The sequence below is a fragment of the Lepidochelys kempii genome, chromosome 1 (genome assembly GCF_965140285.1).
Source record: "Lepidochelys kempii isolate rLepKem1 chromosome 1, rLepKem1.hap1, whole genome shotgun sequence".
In the NCBI taxonomy this organism is placed as follows: domain Eukaryota; kingdom Metazoa; phylum Chordata; order Testudines; family Cheloniidae; genus Lepidochelys; species Lepidochelys kempii.
This window is the reverse complement of record NC_136380.1, coordinates 162878750-162897094: the sequence shown is the minus strand read 5'-3', so window position 1 is coordinate 162897094 and position 18345 is coordinate 162878750. Positions and strand designations below refer to the sequence as shown.

At 42.8% G+C, this 18345-nt stretch overlaps 1 protein-coding gene across 1 annotated transcript in view; it reads right to left on the bottom strand.

Moving 5' to 3' along the window:
* Positions 1 to 18345, bottom strand: part of HLCS (holocarboxylase synthetase) — a 212719-nt gene that overhangs the window by 18043 nt on the left and 176331 nt on the right. The window contains exons 7-8 of the mRNA XM_073361038.2: positions 8793 to 8860; positions 1186 to 1346 (exon numbers count right to left, since the gene is read on the bottom strand). Of these exons, the coding sequence (XP_073217139.2) occupies positions 1186 to 1346; positions 8793 to 8860 (229 nt within the window). The remainder of the gene's footprint in view (positions 1 to 1185; positions 1347 to 8792; positions 8861 to 18345) is intronic.

Genomic DNA, 18345 nt, shown 5'->3' with positions numbered 1-18345 from the left:
ATGCCCTGGGAGATTTTTACAAATGTTTTGGCATTTCGAAAACTGGAACGGAGTTCTGATAGCACGTATTCCTCTCCCCATACAGCGATCAGATCCCGTACCTCCCGTTCGGTCCATGCTGGAGGTCTTTTGCGATTCTAGGACTCCATCATGGTCACCTCTGCTGATGAGCTCTGCATGGTCACCTGCAGCTTGCCACGCTGGCCAAACAGGAAATTGAAATTCACAAGTTCACGGGCCTTTTCCTGTCTACCTGGCCAGTGCATCTGAGTTGAGAGACCTGTCCAGAGCGGTCACAATGGAGCACTCTGGGATAGCTCCCGGAGGCCAATACCGTCTAATTGCGTCCACAGTACCCCAAATTTGACCCAGCAAGCCCGATTTCAGCGCTAATCCCCTTGTCGGGGGTGGAGTAAGGAAATCGATTTTAAGAGCCCTTTAAGTCGAAAAAAAGGGCTTCGTCGTGTGGACGGGTGCAGAGTTAAATCGATTTAACACTGCTAAATTCAACCTCAGCTCCTAGTGTATACCAGGGCTTTGGCGCAAATGCTCATCAGATTATAAGTGAAATGAGTTTGCTAGACTCAATCTAATCAATAGCAGGCATTCACTCTGCAAGCATCGAATCTATTAAAAACACATACAAATAAATCGGAAGGCTAAATCCATCCATTCTTTTAATATCACACAGGAATTATACAATCCAGTATTACTGAAGAGCTGAACTCATTGGCAGTGATACTCAGACCTCAGTGGTTCGGGAAACAACTTAGGGATCAACATTGCCCAAAAGAGGCACAGTAGTGTTAATTTATTGTTTCATTTACTATGATACTATGTATTCATATTTAAACAGTATGACAGGAAATACTTAGTTTTTAACATTTTATTATATATATATAAATTCTCACAGCAAAATGGATGATCAAGTATTATTATTTTTGGTTAATAACATAGCAAAAGTATCCCAATTGGTTAATAATTAAATCACAGTGTTTTAATATCATGTACTGCAAAGAGCCATAGTAGACATTTTAAAGAGTCACATGCAGCTTGTGAGCCTCAGTCTGAGTATCATTGATCTATGGTTTCAATGACACAACCTAGTTATGAAGGTCAGGTACAGACTGAACTGAATGAAATGTGAAAATAATAGGAATATTAAAATGAATTAAAATTAGATACCTGATATCCAGGTATTGATCTCACTGATTCCACCACAGCCAGGGACATCAGGTGCTGAATAAAAGGAATTCTCTGTCCCAGCTGGGAACACAAAGGAATGGAAACATGTAAAGTTGATAGAGCACATCCCACAGGACTGAGCCAGACATTTCCACCACGACCTGAAAAAAATCCACAACAGTGAACAAACAAACATGAAAGAAAAAGAAATTGGTGGGGGGAGGTTTGTTTTGTGTTTACAAAGTTCATACTAGTTAATGTAGAAAGCAGCAGCATAAGAATTAGTTTTTCAAAAATAGCATCCACTTGAAAAATCTACACAGAGGGCTCTAAAACTGTTCCAGATTATTTCAAAGAAAAAACCAATACTTTAAAATTGAATGTAGTTTGTTAATGTGTGTTCAGGTAATCATGTTTATAGAAACGTCATAAAGAAATCAAAAGCATTGCACACGATATGTTCCCAAAAATTCCTTGGTATCTTGTAGATCATATGTTTTTATGAACTACTTATGTTTGTTTTTAAATGAAAATGTACTTGTGAAACGTTCCTGGAGACTGAAGCCTTCTATCTATCCACAAAACAGACTCCATGCCCGTGGTTCTCAACCTATTTACCATTGTGGGCCACATTGTAGCATTGTGTGTGTTATATAGGTCGCATCCACACCAATATACATGCTCCCTGTGTGGCCATGAGGATGTCACATGAGCCACAGCTGTGTGCTGATTGGGCTGCAAGTGACCCGTGGGCTGTAGGTTGAGAACTACTGCTCCATGCCAATTCAAGGCCCAGTCCTGCTGCACTGAAGTCAATGGGAGTTTTGGTTCTGGTTTGGTTCAGTGCCAACTGTGGTGATGGCAGTTTGTGTGATACAGAAGACTTTTCAGTAGGAATTAAAACAATGCCACCAATTCATTCTATGTAAGCTACCAAACATCCATGAGATAACTACTTTTGGTCATTTCTAACTTGGGCTGGATTCAAATTAGTAAGAGTAAAAGGGGAAAAAACTGCTATCAACCCCCTGGGCTCTCCAAAAATATTTTTTCCTGTGTCTACAAATTAAGGCTGTCGATTAATCACAGTTAATTCACACGATTAACTCAAAAAAATTAACCATGATTAAAAAAAAATTGTGACTAATCGCAGTTTTAATTGCGCTGTTAAACAGAATACCAATTGAAATTTATTAAATATTTGTGGATGTTTTTCTACATTTTCAAATATATTGATTTCAGTTACAACACACAAAGTGCACACTGCTCACTTTATATTATAATTTATTACAAATATTTGCACGGTAAAAATGATAATAGAAATAGTATTTTTCAGTTCACCTCATACACGTACTGTAGTGCAGTCTCTTGATCATGAAAGTGCAACTTACAAAAGTAGATTTTTTTTTTGTTACGTAACTGCACTAAAACCAAAGAAGAGACAGTTACCTGTTCCGTAACTGGCGTTCTTCGAGATGTGTTGCTCATGTCCATTCCATATTAGGCGTGTGTACTTGCCACATGCACTGGTGCCAGAAGTTCTTCCCTCAGCAGTATCCTTGGGGGACCAGCTCTGGCACCCTCTGGAGTGGCACCTGCATGATGCAGTATAAGGGGCACCGCTGGCTCCCCCCACCTTCAGTTCCTTCTTGCTGTAAACTCTGACAGTGGAGGAGGCGGCCGGGTTGTGGAATGGACATGAGCAACACATCTAGAAGAAAGCCAGTTACAGAACAGGTAACTGTCTTTTCTTCTTCGAGTGCTTGCTCATGTCCATTCCACATTAGGTGACTCCCAAGCAGTACCATTGGAGACGGGTAGGAGTTCACAGACATGTAGATTGCAACACAGCTCTGCTGAACCCAGCATCATCTCTGGCCTGCTGAGTGATGGCATAATGCGCCGTGAACATGTGAACAGAGGACCACATTGCAGCTCTTCAGATATCCTGGATGGGGACGTGCGCCAGGAAGACCTCCCAGGACACCTGAGCTCTAGTTGAGTGGGCTCTGACAATTGGTGGCGGTGGAACCCCCGCCAGGTCGTAACAGGTCCTTATGCAAGAGGTGATCCAATTGGAAATCCTCTGAGAGGACACCGGAAGGCCCTTCATCCAATCCGCTGTGGCAATGAAAAGCTGAGTTGATTTACCGAAAGGTTTGGTACATTCCAGCTAAAAAGCCAAGACTCTCTGGACGTCCAGTGCATGAAGATGCCTCTCCTCACTGGTCTTGTGCGGTTTGGGACAGAACACTGGGAGGAAGATGTCCTGTTTCATATGGAAGGTAGACACCACCTTCGGCAGGAAGGCTGGGTGGGGCCACAGCAGAATCTTGTATTTGTAGAAGACTGTGTATTGCGGTTCTGAGATCAAGGTTTAATCTCAGAGACTCGTCTCGCTGATGTCATCAGCGCCGGGAAAGCGACCTTCCATGACAGGTGGGAAGGGTGCAGGAGCCCAGTGGCACAAAGGGCAGGCCCGTGAGCCTAGAAAGGACTAAGTTAAGATCCTATTGCAGGACAGGGGCCTGTACCTGCAGGAAGAGTCTCTTGAGACTGCTCAAGAATCTGAACGTTATGTCATGAGAAAACACCGTCAGGCCCTGGATCGTCAGGTGAAAAGTGGAGATGGCCACGAGATGCACTCTAATGGAAGAGTGTGCCAGGCCTGGGTTCCTCAAATGAAGCAAGTAGTTTAAGACAGATTGTATGGAAGAATGTGAGGGAGAGATGCCACGCTCGGACACCCAGCAGGAAAACTTGTCCATTTGGCCAGATAGGTCAGTCTGATTGAGGGCTTCCTACTTCCCAGGAGGACTTGTTGGACTCCTTCCAAACAGGTCCACTCCTCTGGGTTCAGCCACACAACATACATGCCGAGAGGTGGAGGGATGCGAGGTTGGGGTATAAGAGCCGACCATGGTCCTGTGACAGCAAGTCCACTAGGACAGGCAGGAGGCCAGGGAGGGGCCACTGTCAGGTTCATGAGCGTGGCGAATCAGTGCTGGCAAGGCCACGCTAGGGTGATCAAGAGAGCCAGAGCACAGGTTCTCGTGATCTTTGCCAGGACCTTGCTGATGAGTGGAATCAGAGGGAATGTGTACATCAGGCTCCCCGACCATGACAGGAGGAAGGCATTGGAGAGGGAGTCCTTTCCCAGACCAAAACCGATAACATTTTCTGTTTTGCCTGGTGGCGAACTGGTCCACCTAGGGAGTTCCCCACCTCTGGAAGATGGTGTAGGTTACCTCCCGGTGGAGCGACCACTTGTGGTGAGAGGAGAAGGCCCTGCTGAGGTGATCAGCTAACGTGTTCTTGACGCCAGGGAGGCGACAAGGCTCCCAGTGCATCTTTTGATTGATGCAGAAGTTGCAGAGACGGAGCACCTCCTGACAGAGAGCCGACGAGCACACTCCTCCTTGCCTGTTGATGTAAAACACTGAGGCTGTCAGAACTCTCACTACCTTGCTCGACAGATGAGGTAGGAAGACCCCGCATGCCAAGCGGACTGCTCTGAGTTCTTTGAAGTTTATGTGTAGCGTCATCTCCTCTGGGGACCACATACCCTGGGTCAGGAGATCTCTGAGGTGTGCACCCCGGCCGAGGTCTGAGGCATCCGACACCAACTCGGACTGAAGGGGGTTGTCGAACAGAACTCCCTCTAGAACCTTCTCACGATCAGTCCACCAACGCAGTGAGGTGAATATTACTGGGGCGGGGGGGTATGGTAACGATCTTTTCCAGGCGATCCCTGGACTGGGAATGGACCATAGCCAGCCATTGCTGCAGGGCCTGCATCTGGAGCCTGGCATGGTGGACAATGTATGTGCAAGCTGCAATGTGGCCCAGCAGATGCAAGCAAAAACTAGCCCTAGTGAGGGGGAACGCAGAGACTTCCGCGATGAGGTCCGCCAATGTCTGGAACCTTTGTAGTGGCAGGAATGCTCTGGCGCAGGACAAGTCAAGCTCCGCTCCAATGAACTCTATCCTTTGCACTGGAACTAAAGTTGACTTTTTGTCATTCACCATTAGGCCCAGGGAGTGGCACATGGCCCGCAACACTGCAACATCCTTTTGGATTTGAGACCTGGAGCTGCCTTTGATCAGCCAGCCGTCGAGGTACTGGTAGATCTGGATATCCCAGCACTGAGGTAAGCCGCCACCACTGACATGCACTTGGTGAGCACCCTCAGTGCTGTTGCTAGGCCAAACGGGAGGACTGTAAATTGGTAGTGGCCAGGTCCCACCATAAACCAGAGGAAGCATCTGTGTCCTTGAAAGATCTCTATGTGGAAGTATGCACCCGTCAAGTCAAGGGCGGCATACCAGTCTCCTGGATCCAGAGAAGGGAGGATAGAGGCCAGGGAGACCAAGTGGAACTTCAGCTTCTTTAGGTACTTGTTACCTAAAGGTCTCGCAGATCCAGAATGGGCTGTAGACCGCCCTTGGCCTTTGGAATTAAAAAGTACCAGGAATAGAACCTCTTGTTCCTGCATTCGAGAGGAACCTCCTCCACCGCACCCAGCTGCAGTAACCCTTGAACCTCCTGCATGAGGAGACTCTGAAGAGCAACAGGGAAGGAGCCTTGGGGTGGTGGTGGTAGAAACTGGGCGGTATAGCCCTGTGTTCAGAACCCAGTGGTCCGAGGTTATAGTGGTCCATGCAGGAAGGAAAAAGAAAAGGCAGATGGAACAAACAGAAGATGGATCCAGGGAATAGTCTGGTAGGTCGCCCTCAGGCACACCCTCAAAACAGTTGCTTGACCCCCTGCTTGTTTCTGAGCAGAGGGTGGCTCAGGCGGCGTTTGTAGCCCTTGGCCTTCCTGTGAAGCGGGTCCTGCTGAGGCTGGCTCAGTTTGAACCACGTACATGCCAGGCCTGGGACGTAAAGTCCCAGAGTTTTTGGGGTGGTTCGGGAGTCCTTTAAACTGAGCAGCTTGCTGTCTGTCTTCTCTGCAAACAGGGCCTGGCCATTGAAGGGAAGGTCCTGCATAGACTGCTGAGCCTCAGTGGACAAGCCCAAGAGGAGCAGCCAGGAAGCTCGCCACATGGAAATGGTGGAGGCCATGTTGCAGGCGGCAGAATCTGCCACATCCGAAGCTGCCTGGAGGGCTACTCTGGCCACAGCTGTGCCCTCCTTGAGGATCACACAGAATTCCTTCCTGGACCTTTCGAGAAGTGAAGCCTCGAAGTTGGCCACGGCCTGCAACATGTTGTAATCATAGCGGCCAAGGAGGGCCTGGAGGGCCGCTCTGGCCACAGCTGTGCCGTCCTCGAGGATCGCCCAGAATTCCTTCCTGGACTCTTTGGGAAGCAAAGCCTCGAAGTTGGCCATGGCCTGCAACATGTTGTAATCACAGTGGCCAAGGCGGGCCTGGTGATTGGCCACTCTCAACTGCAGGCTGGAAGACAAGTAAACTTTTCGTGCAAAGAGATCCAGCCTCCTTGAGTCTTTGTTTTTGGGGGTAGCCCCGAGTTGACCTTGCCTCTCCCTGTGGTTAACTGCCTCTACCACCAGGGTATTTGGAGCCGGGTGGGAATATAAGTATTCATGCCCCTTGATTGGCACAAAGTACTTGCACTTGGCCCTTTTAGAAATGGGGGGCAAGGAGAAGGGAGTCTGCCACAAGGCAGTGGTAATCTTCGATACCCCTTCATGAAGGGGTAAAGCCACCATGGCAGGTGTTGAGGAGCAAAGGACATCAAATACAGAGACCGAAGGCTCCTCCAATTCCTTGGCCTGAAGCCCCAGGTTAGAAGCAAGCCTCTTCAATAGATCCTGGTGCGCCTTAGCATCATCCTAAGGAACTGAGTTAGGGGGCTCCATGATCTCATCCTCACCATATGAGGCTGCCGGTATCGCAGGACCCTCAACATCTATTGGTTGTTCAGCAGGCTGCTTCCCTGGGTCCTCCTGGACCTGTGAGGTCCTTCCCCCATAAGTCTCGGGAACTGGAGGGGGTTAGAATGTTGAGGCCGCTGACCTGTCTGAGGTGCCCGGCACAGAGTGCACAGCCTGGGAAGGCTGGGTGAACCCCCAAAGGTACCATGGGTACCATGGCGCCGGCCACTGCGCTTGGGACCATGGGACAGGTTTTGGTGCTGATGATGTAGGCGGCAGTGCAAGTATTGTAGGGTGTCCCACAGTGACGGAACCCTGCTTATCTGACTGGTGCTGGTCACTGCGCCTGAAGGTAGACCTGTCCGATTGAGATGAAGATCTTGGTCTGGGCTTTGGGGACTGACAGCGTTTGGCGGATTGGCATTGGAAGCCTAGCAATCTACGCTTTATGCTACCCAACTGGTACCAGATGTAAAGTGGGACTGGGAGCTATCACGCACCGGTTGCTGGGAGGATCTTCCCAAATAGGGCGATCGCCATCTTGAAGACTGATGACGATGGGCTGGTGACCAGTGGCTTCGGTCCCCTGATCAATCCCAGGATCTGTACCAAGCTCTTGGCGATGTGAGGGGTCAGTCTCAGTGCCTCTGCCTCTGCATGCCTCAGTGGGTCTGTGCCAGGCTACAGGTTGAGGTACACCTCGAATCCTGCTGTTGGTACCCAAGGTCTGGGGACCAAAGATGGCTCCGCTGAGCCTGCGCCTCTAGCTCTGAGGCGTCACAGCTTTGGGCAGGGGAGCGGTGGTGGGACATCCCACGTGATGGGGAACTGTGCCTCTGAGGCGGGACATATGTAGAGGCCCTATGGCGGGGTTTACCCCGAGATCAGAGTACCACTGGAGCCGGTGTGGGCGGCAACGCAAGTATCAGGATCTCCTGAGCTGCCTGCAAGGCTTCAGGTGTCGACAGCACCTGAAGCTGACGGAGGCCTGAACTGCTATCCGGAGTCGCAGGCAGGGCATGGGATGGGCTGCACCGCTCAACTTGAGCTGGGGCCCGACTTCCCTAAGGGGGTATTGAGCTGTCCGGCGCGGGTCTTGGCTCATCCCCAGCCCTCTCCTTTCCCTTTCAGGCGATTATCCCGCTCCTTTTTCATCCTGGGTTTGAAGGATTTAGGGCATCTAGCATGTAAATATCTTGCGATGCCAGCTAGAATGTGCCATGGGAATGCCTGTTCTCACTTTCAGGTGACATTGTGAACAAGAAGCAGGCAGCATTATCTTCTGCAAATGTAAACAAACTTGTTTGTCTGAGCGATTGGCTGAATAAGAAATAGGACTTAGTGGACTTGTAGGCTCTGAAGTTTTACATTCTTTTATTTTTGAATGCAGTTATATTTTTGTACATAAGTCTACATTTGTAAGTTCCACTTTCATGATAAAGGGATTGTACTTGTATTAGGTGAATTGAAAAATACTATTTCTTTTGTTTTTTACAGTGCAAATATTTGTAATCCAAAATAAAAATAAAGTGAGCACTGTACACTTTGTATTCTGTGATGTAATTGAAATCAATATATTTGAAAATGTAGAAAGCATCCAAAAATATTTAAATAAATGGTATTCTATTATTTAACAGTGTGATTCATCACAATTAATTTTTTAAGCGCTTGACAGCCCTATTATAAATGATCCACATAAACTACATTACTAACTAAATACAATAAACTATCTTCTTTCTGTTAGTATTGCAAGAAAACCTACTTACCTTTCCCTTGTGTTTGTCGAACTGCAATGGCTATTAAATCCATTTCCTGAGGCAAATCGAACATCAACCTGCCAATTAAAGAAAAAGATTGTCAGCTAAAACAGTCAGCTTTGTTCATGAAAATCTACCATCAACATTTAAATAGAGGTTAATATTTTACATCAAATTAAAATCAGTTATTCATTTTCAGTTATAATTTATGATTAGGTGAAAAGGGCAATGGAAAATCCAAAAAGAGAAGCTAACTGAAAAATGATCAAGTGAAATAATACTGAATCTCTAATTCTGGAAAAAAGATATGACCATAGTTCATTTAAGGTGCTCTTTAAAACGCTGATGGCTGTATTTCTTCAGTATTTCTCAGGGAAGTACTTATTTCTTCTAACTTGTGTCACTATCTTCAATAAGTGACAAGTAGCGATTCCAGACATTTGTTTCTACTTAGAGCAAATTTTTGTTCATACTCTAGAATATAACAGCAGCAGTTTCTGATTATTTAGAAACCAATATGGTGGCAATAAAGCAGTTTAAAAGATACACTATCCCTTGAGAACTAATTATGATTTAACTACAGTAAATAAATCTACACCTTCTGAGAACTCTAGAGAACACTGGTTTGTTTTAGGCTTGCGCTCTGCTGTTAAAATAGTTTAACTTAAAAGAATACTAACTTTCCTCTGGGAATATGTAGAAAGTACACTTGAACACCACCAAATGAGTCAACATTAATTTAAAAAAAAAATCTTACTATGAGAACTGTTTAAAACATATTTCAACACTATTATGATCCTTCATTTCATTTTAAGTTTTGGGGAAGAGATACATTAAACAACAGACAAAAAAGATCCCCATGTTGTTACCAGTGTTTGACTATACAAGATAAATCTAGTAAATAATTTATAGTCTGAAAAATCTCACTTTTAATGCAAATAAAGAATAGTTCTTTTAACTTAAAGCTGGTTTTGCCTTAGGCCAGAGGTGAGCAAACTACAGCCCGTGGGCCACATCCGGCCCGCGGAACCGTCCTGCCCGGGCCCCTGAGCTCCTAGCTGGGGAGGCTAGCCCCTGACCCCTCCCCCGCAGCCACACCACTGCACAGGGAGCGCTCTGGCCCACCTCTCCTGCTGGGCAGCGCGGCTTGCGCCCGCCCACCTCCAAGGCTTTCCAATAAGCCTGTCCTGCCGCTCTAAGTGGCATGATAAAGGGGCGGGGACAGGGAGCAGTTGGATGAGGTGGAGGTTCTCAGGAGTTGGGGGAGGTCAGGGGACGGGGAGGTTGGATAGGCATGGGAGTCCCGGGGGGCCTGTCGGGGGTAGGGTGTGGATAGGGATTGGTGCAGTCAGGGGACAGGGAGCCGGGGGGGGCGGGGTGGGAGGGTTGGATGGGTTAGGGGCTCTGAGGGGGCAGTCACTGGGCAGAAAGTGGGAGGGGGCCAGGCTGTTTGGGGAGGCACAGCCTTCCCTACCCGGCCCTTCATACTGTTTCGCAACCCCGATATGGTCCTAGGGCCAAAAAGTTTGCTCACCCCTGCCTTAGGCACTAATCAGACAAGAGTAAGTGGCATGCAAAATTATTTCTTAGAAATTTAGGAAGTAGATTCAAGGACTTCAACGTCCTCCTGTAACCAAGATAATGACGCTGTATAGTCAGAACTAGTAAGTACAAGTGCACTCTCTGCTGCCTACTGGGAATGAAAGTTATGGCAGATAGCTACTGAAGGAGCTATTCATCTGCTCCCCACCCTTTTTTTAAAAAAAATTTGAAATGTGGTATTTTATTAATGGCTGTGGCTAGATAAGAGAGAAAACAGAGCAAAAATACAGAAAAGTAACCACTTCCTGAAATCTCAGAACATCTCTGCATAATGATTCAATTGCTCACACGACTATCAAAGGAGTAGGTTATTCTAAGGGCGAAAGAGAAGTTTGGACTATAAAACACTTTACTGATTAGAAATACTTGAACCACAGCTGACTGAAGATTTAACAGGTCCAACAGATGTTTTTTTCACATTATTGCAGGAATCAATGTGAAAAATTTTCAAACAACACTAGCCAGAAGATGTCTTTGCCAGTCCCACTTCCATTTCACATGAAATACAGCTTGAGAATTGTTTCTCTTGGACATGACAAATTGCTTATTGAGACTATGATTGCCTATCTATGGTCAACCTTTTGTATTGAAGTATACCTTTCCTTGTGTTGGGAGCCAGTAGCAGAGCCAGAGAGGTTCTTTGTACTCATTAACATCACTTCAACTACGATACTGAATTCATGGTACTCCAACAAGGACATTAATTTGAATTTGGAAATGGGGCTAAGGACAGATTACAAATTTTACTGAAACAAACTTGCCTGTCACCTCTCTGTTCATATGATCTAGGTTCTTTAATTATCAGGCAAACAATAGATAGTCATGTTACAAAAAATCAGGCAAACAATAGATAGTCAGATTACAAAAAATGGTAAAAAAATCAGGGTAGGAAAAAAGTTAGTTCTGAAACCAAACACAGACCTCTAAAACAAAGAGATATGATTAAGGGAACATATGCATGGAGCTGTTAGAGGTTTGGCAGCAGTTAACAAGACAGAGTTTGAGAACAGTGAGATTGTACTGTTTAGGCCAAGAGGAAATTCTGTAAGGAGGTACACAACATGGGGAAGTTCCTAATACCTAGGCTGAGACAACTGGAGGCAGACAGATTTATTTCTGCTATCTGAGATAGCCCTGGAGGCATTGCCACACAGCTCCATGGCAATAATAAAGTGCTTCTGAACTTAATAAAGTGTGTTGCTTTTTTGGGGGTGGACAGGGTTGTTTCGATTCTGGAAAAGAAAAGTTGTTTGAATTTTCTTTACTAGAAAAAAGCAATTGTAGATGGATTTTACATTCTTAGCTATGGATGTTCCCACTGAAGAAATAAATGATTATATTTGTGACAGATTAGATTGAAGGAGGAAAATGGGGTTCATCAATGGCATAATGTAATATGATGAAGTCATCTCATACATTCATTTCCTCTTATTTCACTTCCCCCTTCATTTCAATGTTTTTATAAAGTTCTGTGTTTCTCACTGTTGCACAATGAATTAAGACAGAAGACCTCCCTGATGAATCCAGAAGATTGACCCATTCAAACTAAATATACTCAACAGGTAGGGACAAAGAAAAGCGTTTATGTGATTCTGGAAAAAAATGCTTTAATTTCATTTCAAACTTTCTTCACCATCACAAATTTTTTGCGGTACCTGACAAACTGTGAACTGGGCACTTCTGGTGTTTAAAACAATTGAAATATTAAATGGTAATACACTAGCACATTAATAATTTTCCACAACATAATTTATAGTCTATGTTGTCAAAAGTAGTAAACAATACTTAAATGGTTCATACAAATATCAGGGCCAAAGAACCATCAGTCCCCACAGCTAGCCAATGAAATGGCTTTTGTGTATATAGCAACATAAAATGGGAATTCAAACCACAAAAACTACGTTTGAATAATGTTAACAGCCTGACAACTATACATTTCATTGATGTTGTGGGTTTAAAGCTGAAAGTCTCATTAATGCACCCTGCTGTGTTACAGTATTGCAGAGGTATTACAAAAGGAAACATTACATTCCAGATGTTGAAATACCTGGGCATAGGTTAGAGACAGACTTCTACCCTTAACTCTGAATGTCTTTGTCCTGGGTGGGGAAAGGGAGGGATTAAAAAAAAAAAAAAATCACATCCTTCAAGTTGCTTGATTATAGTTACTATGATTTCATTTACAGAGAATGCCATAAAATTGGAAACACTTAGTATTAGAAGATAATATTTTTTAGTCAAGCTGAAAAAAAGGATATGCCACTTGATCCAAGTCTCCTATGATATTTCAGACAAGGAGGTCATCTGCCAACTCTCTGTTCCATTTTTATTACTTAACCGTAGCCATAGGCCATTATATCCTTCGCAGTGTACATATTGACATGTTTTATATATTTCATTATACTGCCTGATATCTGATGTGTAATCCATCATCTTAATTTAGGTAATGGCAGTTTGAGCTGGATACTTTTCTAAAGAATAAACCGTACTGAAACAAAGCCTTCCTCTTGACAGAGTTTAAAATATTTTCAATAGCTACAAAGGTCCATAGGACCATATCAAAGAAGATAAGTCAATCAAGGATCCAATGCACTGACACAGAAATGCTCAGACGTTACTACATAATGCCATTTATGGTTTTATAATTCAGGCTTTCCCCAGGAGCATCTGGGATGAAAAGTTGTCAGATCTTAAAATGCATTACTGAAAAGACTGTTACTTCTAAATGACAGTTCTATTGACATTTCCATTCCAATTTGTAGTTCTTACATTTATAAAAATACCCTTCGTAGCAGAATTCCGCATAACATCTTTTTGTTGCACGCTAACAATAAGTCCTAAAACAAATTTTAGGGAGGGATGGTTTTGCCCCTTTCAAAGAATAAAATAGTAAATTATTCACCAGGTAAGTAAGTTGTTTGAGCATGTACACAATTCAACTAAGTTTAAAAAAACTTAATCTCTCTTCCCCAATAAATCTACATTAAAGCTAGCTATGGGTCTAGTTTAAATCCCACATAAGTCAGGAAATGCAGACTCAAGGCTAACTGTATCAAATCATTCAGTCTCTTTGCTAAAAATCCACGCTGTTTTCTCTTATGTACTGCCTACCATTCACAATAGGCTAAAGAACTCTTTACCCCATTCCCAAGTTGTTATGCATTGTAGGTTTTCTACTTGTTTTTCTAACTAAACTCAAAATATACTAATAAAATGATGAGTTTATCTATGGGAACACAAAAGCATCTTTGTGAGCATAACAGTTTTCAAGTTAACAACTCCTTCCACTGGAAAAAAAAGCTCATCTTTAACAATATATTCCACTAGATTTTCTGAACTTACCATTACCCTTTATTTTCACAGTGTAATTACACAGAAAAGGCCTCTAATCCCAGCTACTTTTCGAGAGGCATCTATTTCTACACAGTGTAGACTACCTGAAATTTTTGATTCTTTAGTGCAGTACTTGCAACACAATCAGAGACATTCTACCCTACCAGTCATTATTACATGTTGGAGTTCATCAATATGCCAGTAAATTTCTCTTTTATAGCAGAAATCCAAGCAGTTTCCACATAAAACAGCCTTTTCCCATATTAGTGCTAGTATGCAAAGTGATCATTTAAAGCAATAGTCTCTTAAGTCTCCAGATATTTGTTTCCTGCATCCTCTTTATATATATAAAAGAAAAAGTGATGAAGGTGTTCCAAAGAGATTTACAAAAAGACTTGGAATTTTACAGTGCTAGTTTTTCCGACCTTGCTATAAACACTTATTGTACAAAGAAGTATCTACCATATTAAGGTCATCATATCTTTTCTGACCTGTGTCTGCTGATACTGTGAACGAAACTGGGCTAACAAGGTTGTTTTACAGGTGTAGTTTTCAACCTTTTTTCATTTGTGGACCCCTAAAAATTTTCAAATGGAAGTGCAGACCCCTCTGGAAATCTTTACACAGTCTGCAGACCCTCGGCATCCAGGGACCACAGGTTGAAAACCAAATGTCTTACAGTTACATACACTCGGGGGTGGGGTAGCGGGTTGGGGGATTGTACTAGCAACAAGAGTGTCAACCGTAGGGCCCAATTCTGTAAACACTTATTACTAGACATAGTGCTATCGTGAGGAGGATGAAGTCAGTGTGGCTACACATAGTTGTGACTGCTTCATTTAAAGTGTTTTGAGGACTGGGCTCACTGACTGGACAGGGGATTGCTACTTTGGTACCTCAGCAATAAAAATGGCACTTATTTTTTTGTGCTCTTTGAATTTTCAGTTGGTAATTTTCTTGTGTCTTTATTTTACTTTTATACCAGATATTTTAAAATTAATTCTTTGTATATGTTTATTCTACTTTTTATATATATATATATATATATATATATATATATATATATATATATATATATATATATATATATATATATATATATATATATATATATATATTTTTAAAAAGAGACAGAATGTAAAACACAGTAACACATAGCCAAAGGTATCAGGAAATATATTCAAATAAGAAGGGACTCCAAAAACTGGTTTGCCAACAAAATGCCAGTAAAATTTGAAGCCTGGGTTCAGACACACTGGTAATGTTCCAAAACTCAAAACTTAAAGAACTTCTTTATTCAGTACATCAGCGTCTCTGTGAATATCATCAAGACCACAAGGTTACAGTAAAGGAGGGAGTTTCCAAGGGAGATGTGAGGGGAAGTTAGGACTTAAGTTGTTTCAATTTAATTTAAAAAACCCATTCTGAACCATTTAATTTTTTCCTTCCAAAAAGTAATCTTTTCAATTCATGACCTTTCTTTACTTGAAAAAAAAAAAAAAAAACTACTGAAACCATTATGAAAAGCTAACAAGATAAATGGATTTCATTAAAAATGAATTCCAGTGCCAAGGTTTAACAAACAGAGTAGTTATTGGGATGCAATAAAACAAATTTATCACAACATATTAAGAAAGATATCTTCAGAAGTGAACCAGAGAGTTATAAACATATTGATCAAGAACAGATCTAACTGCTCTTGTCCAGAGTAAAACATTGCTTGGTTGCTGTAAAATAATTAAAATATACACAATGCAGTCTGTAGCCACGTCACCTTGAGCTACAATTTCATCATGCTTCACACACTAAGCAGAATCAAGCCCGGTCACTGTCAGGAAGAAAGACATTCAAAGGTAAAGGCAGATACTAGAGGAGGTAGTGCTGGTGATTCAGTAGGTGGCATGCTTCCTTCCAATTTAATATTGGATCCACTAACTTAATCTGATGTTAGGAAACTCAAGCATTCTGATGGTAAAGAACTTCTTCTGAGTCAGAACAGGATGCACTGTTCATACAACATTGTCAGCTAACATCTTTCAAATGAGATAATAAGCAGGGCACTTTTTCCCAAGCACAGAGGTTTTAGCCCAGTGTCCTCACTCAATTCCCATTTGGCTAATTACATTCTGCCTCCCGAAATTTCTCTTCAGTCTGTTTCCTGTCCTGAACTGTTGTGTGCAGTTAACTAGTTGCCATGTTCCACGAAGAGGCTCAGCAGTGGGTGAAATAATTCCCAAACAGCCTGTCAAGTACTTTTGGATAATTGTGAACAAGAGACACTATATAAACAATTTATATTAAAATAAAATATATATTAAAACATGCTGTCATCCAGATGTAATTCATAAAGTGTAAAAAAAAAGCTGAAAATGGCTGAGAATTTAATAATTGGCAAGTAACAGACTACAAATCCCAGTGTTTACTGAACTGGTGATATTCTAAACCAAAAACGCTTTCAACTACGCTTGTAGCTGTTTGCATCGCTTCACACTGACTCAGCCATCATAGGTTTCAGAGGACAGATGGTGACAATCCTAGAATCTTACAGAGCTAAGAATGCAAACAAAATATCTCTGTGAACAAAGAAGAAATGTATTATTTATTTTCAAGAACAAAATTACAACAAAACCTTGACACAGAGGTTTTCACGACAAATTTGCAAAAGTTAAAGCTCCTTTTAAAGTATTTAAGGGGAAATCCATTGTTAAGCATATCTTAAATCTCTCTCAAAATGAGGTACATCACTCATTTTAATCCCTATGTTACCTATGTTCCACACAAAGATGGTTTATCGTCACCTCCATTGTTCATTATTTATATTAGACAAAGAACTGACACTCAAACTACAGAAAGTCATTTACACTAAAAGAAAAGAATCCCACAGCATTTTAACTTTCCTGAACGATTTTTCTGAATTTTGCATCCTTCATTTCAGAAAACATTGTGTCCCAAATTTGAGCCTTGGCAAGTTGACAGGTCTGATAAGTGATGCTGATGTGCTTGGTGCTTTACACCTAAGAGCATACTAGGTTTCCATTCTTCTCATTCCCATGTTTCTTAACTATTATTTTCATTGCTTCTTTGATGACTAAATATCTACACAACAATTTTCCTGTTATAATTGTAAAAACAAAAAATAACATCCTTCCTATGTTGCTTGATGTTTGTTTTGGTCTTTGCTGTGGCTTTATATCTGAATGACTTATCAAGTACTTTTGTATTCTTTCTGTAAAAGGGTTTTAACTAAGAAAGCAATCAACTGAGATTTCATGAAACTTCTGTTATCTGCACTCCTGTTGGGCTAAAGCATTTGAGTCATTATATACATTTAATAAAGCTAATGTTAAAATTATATAATACACAGGGTAAGAAAAGAGTGTCTGTACGTCTGGATGTAGAGCTTATCCAAAAGTACAAAATCTGGTTTAAAAGTCATAAAATATATATAGCACATAATCTGCAATAACCCAATTTTAGTTAAATGAGTTTAATGATACAGTTTAGTATTGGAATCCAAATACTTGGGTACATCACTCATGAAAAGTTATACAGAGAATTGGTTGTAGAAAGCAAATACAGGAATGAGTGTAGACTGTCACTCAGTAATTGAGCATTTAGGATAGGTTGTCCCTTAGTAGATATAATCCCTCACAGAAGTATTTCAGTTACTTTCTGATTTCACTTCTGGTCGGCACTCCAGCTCATCTCTCCTGGTATTGTCAATGTGTTCTAGATGTCCTTCGACCACCTGATGGTGTCTGACACCATGAGTTGCCGCTGAGCATAGCATTGACTCATTCCGCATTCTCTTAATACTTGATTGTTACTGGGGTCCCATGAGCCCCGGGCTCCAACGATAAGAGCGTGAGTTTGAACCTTGTAGCCCCTAGCTCTCCAGATATCGGCCAGAGGGGTGCATTTCTCCCGTTTTCAAGATCGAGCATTGTGGAAGGCTAGGGTCCTGTTTTCAAAGGGCATTATGACATCCTCCATGATGATATTCTTCCGTTCCTCGTTGGTGATGATATCTGGTCGCAGTTGGCTGTCCGTTCCAGGGATGGCGGCATTCACAACAACCTTCCCCAGGGGTGGCAGGATGACTCTGGCTAGACGATTCTGGATGGCATTTTGTAATAGCTGCCAGGCTCTGGAATGGAGCTTGCAGCTACACAAGATGTGGGGTAGTGTCTCGTTGGCATGGGCGCACTTCCTGCATCGATTGTCCCGATTCCCTTGGTGGACGACTCCCTTCAGCAGGATGCAGCTGAGGCGGTCCCTGTAGATGAACCTACAGTTGGCAAATCGGGAGAAGATGCCCACAAGGAGGAAGCAGTTGCTGGCGTCCCACTTGCCTGTCACCTCGAAGGCCTTGCACTGGTCTGGCTTCCATTTCAGGTTTTCCATCTACTCGAGTGGATGGCACCCTTCAGAATCCTCTCCAGCACGGTTCTAGCTCTCTGAGTGATGATTATGTGCTCTGTATTTGTCACCTGTGACACCAGAACACCCAGCTCCAGACGTTCCTTGCACCATGTCCAGTGGCAACCGATTCGCTTCTCCACGTGTTGCATAGCATTGCGGGCATGAGTCCAGAGCAAAGCACAGTTTCCCATCTCTCTTCCAAATT